This window comes from Palaemon carinicauda, chromosome 44, assembly GCF_036898095.1.
Source record: "Palaemon carinicauda isolate YSFRI2023 chromosome 44, ASM3689809v2, whole genome shotgun sequence".
NCBI classification, from domain to species: domain Eukaryota; kingdom Metazoa; phylum Arthropoda; class Malacostraca; order Decapoda; family Palaemonidae; genus Palaemon; species Palaemon carinicauda.
Window position 1 is genome coordinate 19,306,305 of NC_090768.1, and position 18,602 is coordinate 19,324,906.

At 42.5% G+C, this 18,602-nt stretch overlaps 1 protein-coding gene across 1 annotated transcript; it reads right to left on the reverse strand.

The window, feature by feature from the left end:
- Positions 1-3,315: 3,315 nt before the first annotated feature.
- Positions 3,316-4,295, reverse strand: LOC137634348 (uncharacterized). Its single transcript, XM_068366746.1, has 2 exons — positions 4,052-4,295; positions 3,316-3,785 (listed from the first exon to the last, which is right to left on the reverse strand). Exons 1-2 carry the CDS (start codon positions 4,293-4,295, stop codon positions 3,316-3,318), a joined length of 714 nt encoding a protein of 237 aa, XP_068222847.1.
- Positions 4,296-18,602: the final 14,307 nt, after the last annotated feature.

Sequence of the window (18,602 nt, forward strand, 5' to 3'; positions counted from 1 at the left end):
AAAGGCTCCGGTGACCGTCCGCCGGCCTGGTGCCTGGAAGGAGAACGGGATATGAGATGTATTTCTAACGCTGAAAGAGAATCATAAAACCTTCCTGACCTACCCATTGAGGGGCGTCTAGCGGGTACTGGCAACACACATCTAGTGTGTTAAATGGCTGCCCACTTAGGGAGATCTGGTGTAGCATGCTTAGCACGTTCTGGAGCGTGACCAAAGTATAGGGTCGCAAGGGTATTCCCAAAGGTTGTCAGAAGGTCTTACAAAGATATATCTTAATAACTCGCAGCCTTTCTTCTTTTTCCAACAACATACCTCAGCAAACAAGGGTTTTCAAATCTTGTTATGATTAAGACTGAAGCAAGAAACAAGTTGGATCCCCAGCATGACTTGTCGTGTGCCCTAACAATGAATATAAAGCCCAGATTTAAGAACCTCCTGCACAAAATGAAGCAGTTTCAAGATAGCCACTGAGAAAGCTTAATGTTTGGAGTTTTCGTAATTGGTTGTAATTATTTTCTTTATTTTGGACGCAGCTAATTCCCAAAGTATATTATTTGCTTCTTAAATTAAAGACTATATAATTCATTTTATTAAATTTGTGAATCAGTTACATTTATTAGCAAAGTATTAAAAGGTTATTGCTAACCCCAGAAGAAAAACTAACGTTTTGTGTAAAAGGATATGCAAATACAATTTTCCTTTCTTGAAACGGTTGAATTTATTATCACAATTAGGGTCGCAACCAAAAAAGGTTGGGAAACACTGGTCTAGGGTAGGTCCCCTAGATCTCTCGAGTAAATCTCCTAGCACGTTCTAGTGTGACGTACCTTGTGCGCTCATCTGAACCGCGTCTAGTATGTTCTGGGGTGATGTGTCTAGCTCTCAAGGGGAATGTATCTAGCATGCTCTGGGGTGATACGTCTAGCGTAATCTGAAAGCACACAACTAACGCGTTCAGGAGACAATCTGGAAATTCTCTAGGAAGATTGCTAAGCAAGCTCAGGGAAAGCGCATTCTAAAACATGTCTGGAGGTTGGCGAGTCCCATCCGTAAGGTTGTCTTCTGGATAAGGAGTGCTTGGATGGCGGGTGCTGGGATGAGGCTGGTCAGGATGAAGTATGTCTAGGGCTGGACTAGAAGGCGAGGCTCCTAGGAAAAGCGTCTGGAAGATATCTTTACAGAAATTGAGGTGCGCCTGGAAGATGCGGACCGGGGTGAATAGCTGTTAGTCTCTTGCCCGCAGTCTGGAAATCTGTAAAAGTAAGGTCGCTGTGTGCATTCTGAAGAGGTCCTGTAATTAGAAGTCCATTTAGGAGATGCTCACTTCAAGCTAAAAGCACACTAGGGTGAGGCACGCATGGATGACTCTCCAAAGGGGATCAGCTAGAAGAGATACGTCTGGTCACCCACAATGGTGATGCATGTCTGGAAGAGGTCCATTTGGATGGTTGCCCAAAAATAAAGTTCTTTTGGAGAACATGCAGACGATGAAGGAAAGTAAGATCGCCTACATGTGGCTAACCCAAAATCCCCCCCCCCCCAAAGAGGAAGGATCTCGCAAAAACTGAAGCACAGCCATATGCGAGGGCTCAGATATCTCTACGGAAGGAGACCTCCTTGAAGGGCAAGGGTTGGTCATTCACTCGTCCGTACTTTGAAAAGGAAAGGGGCATTGAGGAGACGTTTCCTGCCCCAGGCTCCAAAAGGGCTGAAGAGGCATAAGATTTCTTGAATGACACCTGAAGTTCATTGACTGGAGTGGTAGGGACCTCCCATTGGTGTCTCACTGCTAGGGCCTACTACTGTTTATCCTCCAAATGTGAACCTTCTATCCCAACTTGGGCCACAATAACTGCAACGCATTGGAAATCTGAAAACAAGACGGCCCTAAGGTTAACTGACCACCACTCATACTCAATTGGCCCCAGCAGGAGGTCAATGGAGAAGAGTACGATGGAAGAGCACTATACAGGGGGTTAAAGAAGCAGTCGGTTTTTCTTTGACTTCAAGGAAGACGCCGAAAGCAAAAAACACCTTTTTAACTTCTTTCCCATCCTGCCGTACATATCCTACTGAGAGATGGGCCCTGCCGACACTCCACACAAAGTGACGCCCGAGTACAAGCATGCCTTTTGCATGCAAGGCATGTCTGGTGAGGATCTATTGTCAGTGTACTCATAATGGTGCCACAGGTTTTTGGCAGCACTCCAGAGCATTTCTGCACATCGGAAGGTATCACTAAGTGCAACACAAACACAAAGTCAAACATGTTGGCATGAGAAAAAGCAAAATTATTAGTCTAACATTCCCCGCCAGAGAACATCTACTGTAATTGACGGTATATCTAAGCGAGTTGCCAGTCAGCCAGTGGGGGCTGGTCCCCTGTTATCCTTCTCCTATGTAATGTCATTTATTCCAATAAAAATTGAACCCCTCGTCTAATACATAGACTCATCCATAGGTGGAAGGAAGTTCCTGTTCCCACTGGCTGGAAAAGTAATACCTGGATTCCTATCTCAGACCCTTTAGGTAGTAAGAGTTCTGGTTCCTTACACTTTGTGCACCAATGTTGTGACTATACCAGTGGGTCTAAGGCCCATGCAGTAAAGGACACCTAGTAGAAAGCCTCAGAGTTGTAACACTGAAGCATAAGTATACTAATGGGTTTGCCACGTTCAAACTAAGTAGCATATATATCCTAAATAGGTTTGCTTGGTTCAAGCCAAGTGGTATATTATGTTATAGAACAGCTGTAAGTTTGAGTACAAATAAATTCTAACTGACAATGCTTACAAAGCTGTGGCCAAAGAAAGGGGAAGATTAAAAGAAAAAGAAAAGACCTGTCATTCTACACTTTTATCCCAGACCAACATGTAACCTCCATCCTCTATTTGATACAAATGGTCCAGTGAGAGGAGCCAAGGTAGCTAAACAACCTGTGCTGCTACTACAGGCCCTAGACGTACACATGAGTGCTGAAACCTACCACCGAACGCCTTTCCAGGTCTGGGCTCAATGCAGCATTACTCCCACTACAAAACCATGCAGGGAAATTGTTAGGCGTCTTGATGCACTACAAACGACCAGCTACTCTGTGCTTCTCTCTGGAACTCTGCAACAGGTAAAAGTGAAAGTCACAGCAGGAGTAGCAGCCTGTACCAAAAACATGAGAGAGAGAGAGAGAGAGAGAGAGAGAGAGAGAGAGAGAGAGAGAGAGAGAGAGAGAGAGAGAGAGAGAGAGAGAGAGAGAGAGAGAGAGAGGGCAACGCCCTCTTCCCTACGGACAGCACATGTGCTCGTTCTGTACGGGAATTGTTAGAACCGAGGGACCAAAGGCCCGAAATTACAAGAGCCCGAAGGCTCAATACGACCAGAGCCAGAAGGCCTGAAGTCACGAGAGCCCAAAGGCTCATCGCGACGAGAGCCCGAAGGCTCTGGGTCACGAAAACCCAGTTTCTGCATAACATAAGCCCAAAGGTTCAGGGTCATGAGAGCCTGGAGGTTCGGGGTCATGAGAGCCGAAGGCAGTAGGCCACGAGAACCCAGAGGTTCTACGTAACATGAGCCAGGAGAACCAGGGTCATGAAAGCCTGGAGAACCAGGGTCATGAGAGCCTGGAAGCCCAGGGTCATGGGAGCCTGGAGGCCCAGGGTCATGGGAGCCTGGAGGCCCAGGGTCACGGGAGCCTGGAGGGCCAGGGTCATGGGAGCCTGGATACCCAGATTCACGAGAGCCCGAAGGCTCGGCGTGACGAGAGTTCGAGGGCTCAAACAGGCATCTCCTTACTTAGGGGGGAGGGGGGGGAGAATGCCCAGAGAGACAATTTGTCAGAAACTCTTCCACCCGAAGAGCCCCCGAAGGGAAACGTCTAGTAGGTTCCTCTGAAGACGGAGTCTGCTCAGTCACGCAAAACTTTCTCTCGCGACGAGAGAGATGTCTTCTTGATGGAGGACATTGCTTCTGACTTTGCTTTCCCCCATCCCTAGGGGGAGAAGCATATTCCTCGGCGAAAGTCAGTGTAAGTGACAAGCTGGTTAACACTCTCGCAAACGAAAGGGAGGTCCTCCCGATGGGGGATCTTGCCTTGGACTTTTCTTTCCCCCAGCCCGAAGGGGAATAGCGTAGTCTTCAGCATCAGCCACAGAAGACCAGAAGTCCGATTGACGGGCAGCAACACCAAGGTGGTCTGGTGCTGTGACAAAAACGGAAGGATCCACCACAGAGGAAGTCCGAGTACGCTTCCTCTTAGCACCCAACTGAGAGTTCAAACAGAACTTCCTTCGACGGGGGACCATCAACACCCAGCGAAGGCCACATCTGTAACAAATCAGAAAATGAGCAGGCTCTCCCCGGGGGATGGGGCGGAATCGAATCGCTATTGGAAGCGGTACTGTCCTTCGAACCACAAGGTTGACCTGGGGTTAGTAAGGCTGCGCTGCTACTCAGCCATTCCCCAGAGAGGAACGGTCGAGGAGCAGCTTCGGGAAGAGATCGGGGGGGTGTGGTGTGTGTGTGTGTGTGTGTGTGTGTGTGTGTGTGTGTGTGTGTGTAAAAGAAGTCCGCAATTTCATGGACTTTGCAGGAGAAGCTGATCTAGAAGGAAACAAACACACACACACACTGAAAAGAGAAAGAAAAAACAGAATGGATTATTGTTAAAATGAAAGTCCAGTTTAAGGCAGGAGAGAGAGTAGGCCTAAATGTCCACACCCTACCGACCCAAAAGCAAAGTGGGTGCTCAGCCCAGGTGTGTGAGGGAGCAGGGTAGCCAGCTACCCCTCACCCCTCCCACTAACTAGTGGTTGGGGTGGTTATCCCTCACTAAAATCTTATGGCTCGTCTTTCAATTACACCGAAAGTAATATCCCCTATAAATAGAGAGGGTTTGTATAGAGATGGAACAATGGAAAATTAGATTATTATCCTACTTCCAGCTATTCTATTATTTTTTTTTTTTTTTGGCTGTTTTACAAGTTTTTCTGGTTCTCTTATAACAATCCTCAAGACTACATTAGAGGTCAAACACTTCCTTTCAACACTAAAAACAATAAAACTTTTCTAAGAAGCAATTTGGAAAGATTAAATGTAATTGTAGACTGCATTGCTTTCAATGGAAAAACTTTTTACAGTTGCCATCCAGAGACCAAGGAGGAAATTCACCTTTTTACACAAATTAAAAGAAGAATGTATTTCATTTATAAATGCATAGATCAACCTTGAACTTCAACAATTTAGGTAATAGTAAGTAAAAAAATGATAATTGTTCTTTTAGGATTCAATAGTTTCTAATCTAATTTCTTATACCTGTTTGTTTCCTTTTACACAATATTAAAAAAAACACTACAAATTTTCTGGTGCAGCAACCCCGCTAATTTTAGCCACGAGCTACCATTGCTCTGTACACAAATGGGAGGTTCATGGAACTTGCACTGTTTCTCCCATGGGGGTGAAGATGGTAGAAATTACGCAAACTAACTCCTATTGATAGGACTTCAGGACTAAAGAAGAAGTCTTTTACACATTCTTTGTAGAGAAGAAAACTCGGCAAATACGCGATGGGGAGAGAGTACATAGAATGTAAGGACAACGTCCTACAACGCTTGCAGCAATATTATCATCTTTGTACTGTATATATTTTTCCGTACATATTTATTCAGTCCAGCGCAAAATCATCTGCCCTTAATTTCTATATAAATTTCATAATTATATGTCAAGCGTGGGCTTTCATATTTATTGTAATGTTAACTGTAGAAAACACAAATGCCCCGCATTTTTCACCTGTTTGCGGTTGGTTAGTCACTTTGCTACACTGCCATCCGCACAGGTCAATGTACTTTGCCCGTGTTCGAAATAAAGCATCACTCGTCTATGGTCTGTCATCTCGAACTCTCACAACTGGTGACCCTAGAGTTTCCTTTAACGGACTTACAACGGCGATTTACAAAAAAACAAATCGTTTGGGCTTACGACTCTTCACCTTAACGCCATTTACGTTTGCATTGGCAAAACTTTCCCACGGAGTTTTCCTTACCGGACTTGCAACGGCGATTTCGACAGAAATCATACGGGCTCGCAACTCCACATACCCCAACGCCACTAACGGACTAATTATGGCGCAAATCAGTTTGTGATCTGTCATTTCCAAAAGCAGTTTTGCCACGGAAATTAACGACTACTTGACTGCTTGGAATTCCTACCATGTTAGCGACTTAATACGGCTCACTAGTGAGTTTCGGAGTGTGGGGTCAGACGACAGATTCAGAAGTCAACAGTACCTTGCAACCGAAGGGCACGGCGCAATAATAACACAAGCGGCCACACAAATGTCGATAGGACATGAATTGCCGCAGCCTCCCTTCACACCGTACGTATCGACGGTATGGTTAAAGTGTGCCGAGTCCCACTTCAAGCTGGCAAACATTACCGATGAGATAAAAAAGCAGATATGGTGATGGTAATGTTGACACCAGATGCTTTTAAAATTATTTCTACCTGTCTGAAACAGAGACTGGGACCCATGAGGTACAGCGACCTAAAAAAGAAACTGACTGAGATCTATGACCTCCCGGTACCCCTGAGGGTCCAGCGGGCCCTCGACTTAATGACGATGCCCCTTGGCGACACCTGTCCCTCGGCAGCCTGGGACGAACTGAGGACCTCCTTCAGCTGAATGAGCTCAACAGCGATAGATGGCCCAGGGAGATAAGCATGTCAAGGGAGATCTTCCTCTGTCGCCTTTCCCAAGCATCCGTGCCCAGTTGGAAGGCGCCAAGGACCTGGACACGCCGTCATTGGTTGAGAAGGCCAAGAAACTTCACCTGGCACCCCGGGCTGCCAGAAACGCCGTCACCGCCTCCGTCAACGCCATCAGGGAGGAGACCGAAGGTTATCCTGCAGAGCCAGACGAAGTGGGGGTCAACGCGGTCCACGCGGTCCACGGCGGGAGATTCCAAAACTCCCACTCTCGTCCCCCACTGCATCGACAGCAGCAGCAACGCCAGCAGAGTCCCCAGCAGGAGCAATGACACCAACGGGAAGACCACTACCACAAGGGTCCTGACTTTCCCAGATGGTGCTATTTCCACCGAGTATGGGGGAAAGAGGCACGGAAGTGCATCCAGCCATGCGCCCATCCAAAAAAACTAGGTGGGCGACTGCGTCAACAAGCAACTGTGGAGTGGGCGATGCCCGATCACACGGGTTTCTACATCCTGGACGTCAACTCAGGAAAGGTTGCTGGTGGATACCGGCGCTACAGTGTCAACTTTCCCACCCTCGAAGGATGATCGCAGCCACCCATCAGACGACAGGGCAGCCCCATCACCTGTTACGGGACAAGGACACTAAAGATATCCATCATGGGCTGGGATTACGACTGGCCTTTCCTAATCACAGACTTCAACGTGCCCCTCCTGGGCGCCGATTTCCTCGCTCACCACGGACTACTGGTAGATGTGTCGCAAACAACAGGTCGACCAGGATTCATACCGGTCCCACCACCTCTCCAGCGGGCCCAGCCCTCCCAGGGTGTGTTCAGTCACACCCAACGAATACAGCCGCCTGCTGCAGGAATTCCCAGAGGTCATCAATCCCAAGCTTCACCAACTGAAGGGGTCCCAGCCAAGCATGGGATATTTCACCATATCTCAACAACGGCCACCCAACCCATTGCAGGTTTAGACACTTCCCACCGCAGAAGCTACAAGATGTCAAGCTTTCCTTCCACCAGATGGCGCGCACGGGAATTTGCAAGAAGGCGTCCAGCCCGTGGGCCTCTCCGCTGCACATGGTCAAGAAGCCTGACGGGAGTTAGAGGCCCTGCGGTGATTATAGACGCTTAAATCTGGTCACGACGCCTAACCACTACTCTTTGCCCACGATGCAGGATCTCCCTGGGGCCCTCCACGGGGCCACTATTTTCTCAAAAATGGATCTCCTGAAGTCTTATTTTCAGGTCCCAGTGCATCCCGACGAAGTCCATCATCACCCCATTCGGGTCATACGTTTTCTCCTACTAAACGTTCGGCCTGAGAAACGCCGTGGCGACCTTCCAGCGTCTAATGGATAGCATTCTGGGGGACCTTCCCTATTGCACTGTCTACATCAATAACATCCTCGCGTTCTCCACAAAACGGGAGGACCACCTGGGGAACGTGAGGACGGTCCTGAAGCGACTGCAGCAGAATGGCCTCGTAGTACGCTTCGACAAGTGCACATTCAGGGCGGAGAAGGTGGAGTTCCTGGGTCACGAACTCTCAAAAAGGAGCATGCGCCCCGTGACATCGAAGGTGGAGGCCTTAAACAAGTTCCCGGCAACGACCTCCGTGAAGGCCCTGCAAGAGTTCATCGGCATGGCTAACTACTACCGGAGGTTCCTGCCCAACATCGCCAACGTGATGACGCCCCTCATCAACATCTTGAACGGGAAACCCAAGAAACTACAGTAGGGACCGCCTCAACAAAAAGCATTCAAGCAGAGAAAGGCTGCCCTCTGCAAGCCACAACCCTGGCCTACCAGGGGCCCGGGCCCCCCTGAAGTTAACTACGGACGCCAGTAACGTTCCATGCGGCGCCGTCCTGGAACAGTTGGTCAACAACGAGCCTCAACCCCTAGCCTTCTTCAGCAGGACGTTAAAGCCGCCCAAGACTCGATACAGCACCTTCGACCAAGAGCTGCTGGCAGAATACGTCCCCATCAGGCACTTCAAGTACCTGCTGGAGGGAACATCATTTGCAATTCAGACGGACCACCCGCCTCTGGTCCACGCTTTCACCAAGCCTGGGGACACACGGTCCTCCCAACAGCAACGACATCTGGCGGCCATCTCCGAGTTCGGCTGTACCATCAGCTACGTCCCAGAAAAAAGGAACCCGGTGGCCGACACCCTGTCGAGGATCTGCATCAACTCCATCCACATCGGGGTGGACTACGAGGACATTGCCCGGGAGCAGACGGATGACCCCACCACAGTAGACACGAGGTCCTTCTCGACCTCCCTTCAGTGGGAAGACGTCACGTTACATCCCAACGGTCCCACTCTGCTCGGCGATACCAGCACAGGTACTCCTCGACCTTTTATATTACCATCGAGGCATTCTGGTATTCGACATCATACACGGCCTCTCCCAACCCTCATCAAGGACCACTACCAAGATGATGATCGACAAGTTCGTGTGGCCGTGAATAAGGAAGGAATCATGCGAGTGGGCGTGTGCATGCATGGCGTGTCAGACCAGCAAGGTTGGCCGTCACACCGAGTCATGAGTCGGCAGTTTCCCACAACCCAAGCGACGTTTCGGACAATCCACATCGACGTTGTCGGGCCATTGCCACCCTCAGGCAATGCCAGATACCTCCTCATAATCATCGATCGATCAACGAGGTGGCCGGAAGCGACACCCATGACCGAAGCGTCAATGGACGCCTGTGCCCAGGCCCTTCTCTCAAGCTGGGTCAGCCGTTTCGGAGTTCCAAACGACATGATAACCGACAGGGGACCCGCCTTTGTCTCGGACCTGTAGGCATCCATCGCCCGCCCGATGGGGACCAACCTGCACAGCAAGACTGCCTGCAACCCCGTAACCAACGGCATGGTCAAAAGGAGCCATCGGTCCCTGAAGGAGGCCCTAACGGCCCAATGCAAGGACAAGCATTGGGTCAAGCAACTCCCCTGGGTCCTCCTCAGAGAGCATATGTTTATTATCTATCTCTTTCATACAATCATTAAAATGTTCTCCTTTTAATAATTGTCTTGGGGGGGAGTAGTTGTAAGGACAACGTCCTACAACGCTTGAAGCAATATTATCATCCTTGTATATATTTTCTGTACATATTTATTAAGTCTGGCGCAGAATCATCTGCCCTTCATTTCTATATACATTTCATCATTATATGGCAAGCGTGGGCTTTCATATTTATTGCAATGTGAACTGTAGTAAACACAAATGCCCCGCATTTTTCACCTGTTCACGGTCGGTCAGTCACCTTGCTACACTGCCGCCCGCACAGGTCAATGTGCTGTACTTTGCCCGTGTCGGAAATAAAGCATCACTTGTCTATGGTCTGTCATCTCGAACCCTCACATGAACTACAAGTTTGTCTTCTCTGGTCGTAATAGTGAAGACGACAATCTCACTCACGTGATAGTTGACAATGATTAACACCAAAAGCATAGGACAGCAATAGACATGCCACCCAACAGAAACAAGAATGTTGGATATTGGCAAGTAATCAGGAAACTTAACAGATATCACTGCATATCCTTGCTTCCAAAAACCCTTGAACACGACGGCAAGAACTCATTTCAAACTAAGAGAAAAAGTAAGATAAAAACAGCCAGATGTAAACGCCAGACAGTAGGCTACGTAAGTACTCACCAGCAGCTAAAGTGAGGTTGCTCTACCTGTCTGGTAGTTGGTGCTTACCCACCACCTAATGATCAAGGATGTTAACCTTGTTAGAAGTTTAATAACCTGTTCCAGCTTTGCTGAAGTCATATTCCTATTAGAGATCAAGGGTTAGTATTAAAAGTAGGAACCAACATGAAATTACACTTGGAGATGTCTTCTTGAGACTGTATTCTCACTGGAATTGAAGCAGGGGTCCAGATGTGGGAAAGAAGGGCTGTTAATAAAATATTTGGGAACTTATGCATAAATACCTGGAAGCTTTTAATGGTTTCAAAAAGGCAGTTAAAGTCATACAAATAAAAAAAAACTAAGTTATTATGACACAACACCCATTAATCTTAGAGAAAAGTGCCAAAACAGCCAGCACTTCTTCACTTCTTATAAATTCCATGTTAGCTAGAAATTAAAGAATCATTATTGTCCCTTTAATTTCATACCAATACATGAACGATACATTTTTTTCAACTAATTATCTTCAGTAATTTGTATTTATTTTTGCAGCAAATTGCTCTTTTTTTATGTTTTCATGCCCTGAAAACTAGTTTCCTACTAGGGTTCCCACTAATTGTTTATATATGAGGGTGGGAAAACTCATAAAATGGTTGGGTACATAGGTAGATCGTTGGGTCACCAGGCTTGCTGATTGCATAGAACATGAGAATCCTTCTTATCCCAGTAATCATTACCTACACTAATAAGTGTATCTACGAGTAAGTTGGTCAACGAACCAACAATAATTATTTACTTACTGGTCTGCTTCACCGTGGCTCGCTTAATTTACAATTAACATTATTCACTGCTCCTCTATTCTGGAAAGCAATACATGTTGCGCCAAGCACATTAGCCAAGTGGACGAGTAATTTGGTGGACAAAAATTCGGTGATCCAACTACCTACACATTACTCAAGGGTTATTTGCCCTAATATTAATGATAAAAATTGGATAAAACACATGTTCACCTATCGGGAAAATGTATGGTTAATATATATGACAATAAATTTAAGCAGCCTACCATACATTAACCGGTTTCATTATAGAACAGTGCAATATTAATTCGGACATTGGAACTTGCATAATTGAACAGATCTTTACAAATACAGTACACTAATTTGAATACCATATACTTCTGGCAGAAACCTCTATAAATACGCCAGAATCTCTATAAATAGTTACAAATTAATAAAAAAAATTCCCTTTATGCCTGTTTTCTCATCATAGCACATGCAACAGATGCCTCCCCCCCCCCCCCCTGTAGTTTAGAAAAAAACTGGTAGGTGGTGCTTCTGTCGTAAGTTACTTGTTCGAAGATAATAAAAGGCTAAACATTTCATATTCTAAACATTTTGGTTATTTTTCAATAATGGAATATGCTATGCAATTACAGCTCTTATTTTATTTATCATGTTAATAATGAAAGGTTAGGGTAGAAAAGTATGTTTGATAGTCTGATAATTGGAAATGGAAGCCAAGTCCCTGTTCGAACTGAGAATGGAGCGTGAAGCTAGAACTCATCCCTTTGATTAAGCTTGTGTAATTGAACTAAGAGATGTATTAGATACAGAGGATAAAATAGCGCCAAAATACTAGCCAACAGGGCTAATGTGCATAGCAAAATATTTCCCGCTTGCCAGAACATAGGAATGAGATGATAAATCCAGAGCGAAACGATACGGCAGGGCAAAAGCCACTTGATCCAAGTGATAAATTAGCAGAGTCAAATAATGCCAAAATAAGAGCCATGTCGCCCACCATGTTATGCTTGCCAGAACATTGGAACTGAGATAATGTTTATCTGCGAGTGAAGCGAGCTATGGGTGAACAAAAACACAAATAATTACAGATGAATACACTCAATTAGGTAGGGATGAACACGGCTACGAACAACTCCATGGAAAATGGTAATGGAAACTCCCGTTTTATATATATTCGGAAGTACTTGCAAATAAAAGCTATCATATTTTGATCGTGTTTTATCAATATTAGGCTACTGGGTTTTGATTATGGTAACTTTCCTTGGAGCCTTTGTATATTAGCGGCCAGTTCCTCCCCCGTGGATTAAAAATGGACATCATCTAACCTAAACTTTCCCCCCTAACTTAACCTACAAGCCGTTCCCCTTACCTACTTACCTAACGGAGGGGGGGGGGGCCTGACACCCACTGCGACCCCCTTTACACTGCCGTATTCTAAGTTAACCATAATAATACATACAGGTGGCTGGTATGATACATACACCCTCTTTCCTTTATTATGATAACTGGGTTTTATGATGATGACTGGTAGAAACAACCAAGGTTTTAAAAGTTAATTTAAAAATCATACAATTACACTGGTACACGGTATATTTTAAGGTGTTTGGAACGAATTAATGACTATACCTGGCTTCTCAGTTATTGTAGTTGACTCACCTAAAATGAAAAACTGGAATCCCCCAAAGGGTGAATGTGGTTTGTTGGGACAGGGAAAGCTTAGAATGAGGTAATTTAAGTGGGATTTCGCATGGGGCGTAGCCCACATGGTAGATAAGAATACAGTTCCTAGGTTGAATTAGTCAGGGAACCTTAGGTTGGGTGGCATTCTTGTATCTCTTTGAAAATGGTTTTCCAGTCTTTTCCAACCAACTACAAAGGCTCCCCGGAGCCTTTGTATATCAGCGGCCAGTTCGTCATGCAACGATTAACAAAGGACATCAACTAACCTAAACTTTCCCCCCAACCTAACCTACAAGCCGTGTCCTTACCTACTTACCTAACAGGGGGGGGGGGGGGGGTAACGGGCCCTGCTACCCCCCCCCTTCACACTTCCGTATTCTAAGTTAGATATAATAATATATACAAGTAGCCGCTATCATACATACACCACACAAACCGTTTATTGCAAGACTATAATTTTACCCAGAAACATATCATAGGATATGCTGACGGTGTTATTGTTAATATTTACCAACAAATCTATAGGCATACCGAAAGAAAGCCCTCATGACGACATAAAAAGTTCCAAGCCTACCTGTAACAGCACGACAATTAAGTAGCATATAACGAAACACCACACTTAATACCTCCGGCTTATTAGAAAAAGTAAAACAAAAACAAATGACACTATAACGCACTATAAGAAAACCAACCGCTTTCACTGACAATCAAAACATTAAGTAGAGTTATACACGAGGTCTTGAAGAGGAACTGTGGAACCGTTCGTAAGTCCCAAACATTGTTAGAACAAACCTGTTGTTTGGAAAGGACAGTTCTTATGGGTTTATTTTTATAGCAGTTTATATGAAACATATTGTATCATCTGATAAATACTAATATTAGCCTACGTAAAGAATAATTCGCACATTTACGTCATAAATACCACAAATTCTCTCTCTCTCTCTCTCTCTCTCTCTCTCTCTCTCTCTCTCTCTCTCTCTCTCTCTCTCACACACACACACACACACACACATATATATATATATATATATATATATATATATATATATATATATATATATATATATATATATATATATATATATATATATATATATATATATATATATATATATATATATATATATATATATATATATATTACACGAAAGTTCAAGAACCTCCATTTCAAATGTCTTTACACAATTTTCCTTCCAGCCAACTACTCGATTTTCCTACTGCAAAAAGACAAAGCATCATTACGATATCAGTTGACTTGTATGGAGAAACATACAAAATGTAAATGAAACTACTTCATACCAGAAACACTCGATTGCCCCTCGGGTAAATCTTGAAAAGGAAAATGCAAATATTGAATAGGATCAAATCTTTGTGGCATTGATTTTTACAAAAAAAAAAAAAAAGATAGCCTTTAAAAAAATTTGCAATATTTATAAAAGTATAATGCAAATGATCTGGGTTTGTCCCGAGTGTCTAAAGAAGTGCAATTAGTAAAGAAAGACCTCGAAAAATGAAGATGAAAATAATTGTACTGGGAATAGAGCTTGAGCAACCAGACAGTCAAAGTGGAACATAAGCTAGAATTGATGAGCTGGAGAGAAACATGGGGAAGTCGAGGACTTGAGGTCGCCTGAGCGAGTTCTGCGGATTTAGATATGAGACAGTCAAGGTGACATATGGTTACTGACAATAAGACAATAAAGATTGAAAACTAAAACCCAAAATAATTATATGCAATGTAGGATATACAGTGATAAAGAGGATAGTAACAAATGTTTTAATTGAGAAAAATCATTATTAATAATCGATGCAAAAGGTCAAGGAGAAGATAAGTAGTTATTCGGGAAACCCTCTTCGGTCAGTAGCCTAAAGGCCCACTTCATACTGAAATGTGTCTGAAGTTCGAAAGGCCTTTTCATGAAAAATAAAATAAGGTTATGTTACTATGGGGTATACACACCATAAACTACATGATATCTACCAAATGAACATCTGCTTCCCCCGCCCCTCCCCCTAGGGATGGACATGTTGAGAGTTACTGTAAATCCAAGACTAGGCCTAGTTATATAGTTCGCAGAATATGTACACTAATCATTTTCACATATGCACCCATAATCTAACAAACTCCCACTTGATATTAGAAGGACTAATGATATAAGGGCTTTTAAGAAGTAGTTGAAAATTCTCTTCTTCAATGGGTGTTATGAAAACGGGGATTTGATAATTAACGCGAACTACGCTATATAATTCCCCAAATACTTAATGGATGTATATGACAAAGAATTCGTGAGTCCTGCAATGCACAGAGGCTTTTCCGTGTGAGGCGGGATCAGGGAAGCAATTTTCAAACTAACGTAAATTTTAGGAATTGCCGAAAGCAAGCGGACAATTAGTCGCTGACCTATGACTCCTGTACAGTTACTCGATGAATACATCTTTTAAAAATAAAATCTTATTTGTATTTCATAATACTACGGTTAGTAGTGTTCCATTAAAATTTTTAATAACACATTTCTCCAAAAGCATAACAGCTAAATTGTACACAATGTCTATGTTTATATAGAGATATCATTACGAGTACAATTCATAACACTGAATACAACCCCCGAAATAAAAGGCCTATGTAAAGTATAAAACAAGCAGAAGTAAAATTTTTGTAATCATTATTCTATAATTCATTTAACATAAGTAAAGCTTGGGGAAAGTCTGACTTTTCCGGAGTTTAATGACCATACCTCTAGTCATGAACTTATCACATCCCACACTAACAGAGAAATTACTAGCAAATGAAAATGAATTTTCACCTCATTCTTATTCACTCGACCTAACAAAATTACCTATAACAACGCTGCAACCTCACCCTCCTTGTGAGCTAAAGATGGGGGGGGGAGGGGTTTGTTAGAGCCTATAGGTCTATCTGCTGAGTCATCAACAGCCATTGCCTGGCCCTCCTTGGTTCTAGCTTGGGTGGAGAGGGGGCTTAGGCGCTGATCATATGTTATATGGCCAGTCTCTAGGGCATTGTCCCGCTTGAAAGGGCAATGTTACTGTCCCTTGCCTCTGCCATTCATGAGCGGCCTTTAAAAACCATTAAACCTTACCATAACCAATGGTTAAGATACTTGTTTCGACAGGAAAGGGTCTCAAATCAGATTCCAAAAAGAGCTTAGACGCTTATGACATAATACGTTAAATCCCAATATGCCATTTTTGACCTATGCAGTGATTTCAAAACCTAGTATTAAGTGGAATGTGGCTGTTCACAATTGGGGTGAAGAAGAGGTTGAGAAGCCTGTGATGAAGAGGCGAGAAGCCTGTGATGATACCGTGAGATTATAAGCACTGAGACACACACACACACACACACACACACATATATATATATATATATATATATATGTATGTATATATATATGTATATATATATATATATATATATATATATATATATATATATATATATATGTGTGTGTGTGTGTGTATATATACATATATATATATATATATATATATATATATATAAATATATATATATATATATATATATATATATATATATATATATATGTATATATATGTATATATATATATATATATACATATATATATATATATATATATATATATATATATATCCCATTTTGGGTGGGAATACTTTAACGCAGTGAAAGGGCTTATGTATTGCCATTGTCAGCAAAACTGTGCTAGTCAGGGACATCCATACTAAGCTGGTTTGCAGTGAGCGACCAGACAAAGGCTATCCACCATCACCAATTCGCACTGGTCAGCGCGGTGATGAATGCTGGCCAAACCCCTGACATGAATAAAGATGTCTGAGGCTTTTGTCCTGCAGTGGACTATAAACGACCACATTTGTTGTTGATATATATATATATATATATATATATATATATATATATATATATATATATATAAACACACACACACATATATATATAAATATATATATATATATATATATATATATATATATACAAAGTGTATATATATATATATATGTATGTACTGTATATATATAATTTATATATATATAATATATATATATATATATATAAATATTTATATATGTATAAATATATATATTTATTTATATATACTACGTTCATCAATATACGCTTTAGTGAGGACATTTCGTCCCCTGAAAATTTACAACCAAAATTACGTTTTTAAGTTCAAGCACGAAATCTAAGTTAATTCAAAATCACGAGTGTACAAAAAAGAAAAAAAAATGATCTGGAAAGGAAAACGGATTCTGCTGAACGGATGCACTCATCAAACATGGCCAAAATCTATATCAAATGAATCCTAGAAAAGAGGAAGCACGATTTCCTTGTTGCTTCACGAGCAAACAAAAGAAGTAAAGAGCAATGTCATGTTCGATGAATGGGATGCAATCCTCGCCAGCATCTTCTCTCGTATCTCGAGAGAAAGAGAAATCGAAAAGAAGAGGAAGACTATTCAAGGCCAGGCAGCTGAGGCAGGTAAGACTAAGACAATCTGAAAGACCTTTAGCCGGCGGCGAGTTCAGAAGCAGTTTTTTCACGTTCATGAACGAATAGTTTCGTGTAGTGAGGTATCCCAGTATCACGAATATTTCTCGTTCAAAATACAGAATAAAAGGGACAGGATTCCTTAAAAAGTGGCAAAAATCAAAATAGGATACTTTCCGAATTCCTCTTGTATCACACGAGAAGATCAGAATACAGTGGTCTGAGTTGACCTCTTTCCAATTTTGTTTCCTCTAATCGGATTTTCTCGAGTGGAGAGGTTTTATGGGCACGTCCCAAATCTAAGCATGCTTAGCTTTGAGGAACGACTACTTGTCAGGAAAGATAAATGCCTCTTGGGGGAGGAACAGCAAACCGTAATCTTCAGCAAAGGCTCCAGAAATAGAAAGATAGAACAAGGAAAGAAGAAAGATTTTTTCCTTTCTTTCCAAGTCGAGTACAAATTTATATTATTTTGATATGAAAAAAGAAAAAACTGTTTTTAGCTTTCTTTCCTTCCAAGACGAGTTCAAATAAAATTATTTTAATTTTGTTAAGAAAAACAGAAATGTTTTGCTTTTTTTTCTTCCTGTCAAAGGCGAGTATAATTAAAATAATTTAAATTTTATTAAACATTGACGTTTACCGATCGTTCAAATATATTGGGAAAAAGTTTTAATTTCTCCTAATCTCGTTCATTCTCTTTTGAATATTACAATCTTATTCCTCATTCTCGTTATACTGTCCGGACCCTTTTGGAGCTCGTAATCTAATTATTGATGAAATAAACAAAAAAATTTCATCTAAAACATTTCAATATAGCACATCATCCTCTCCAAAGAAGAGACAAAATACACAAGATCGCTATATTAGAAACCAATAAGGAGAAATTGCCTTACTGGCGAGCGGTGTATAGAAGACACGATTTCTGTGAAGTAAACAGCGCAATTACACTAAATGCTGAAGTACTCATATTTCAGAACCAGCTTAATCTAAACAAACAGGCCCAATTTCATTAGTGATATTGGTCCCGAAATATTATGAGATCTGAAAAAAATAATGACGAAACGATGATCTTTCATAAAATATCTATCAAGGCCGTTGTTGTGAATAGATCAACATTTCACTAGAAGAATACAATCCTACTAATATACATACTTTATATATTCTTTCTCACAGGGGAAATGCTTTTTTGAACTTTTTCAATCGATGATAATAACATCAATAAAAATGCTAATAATTATAAAAGTAA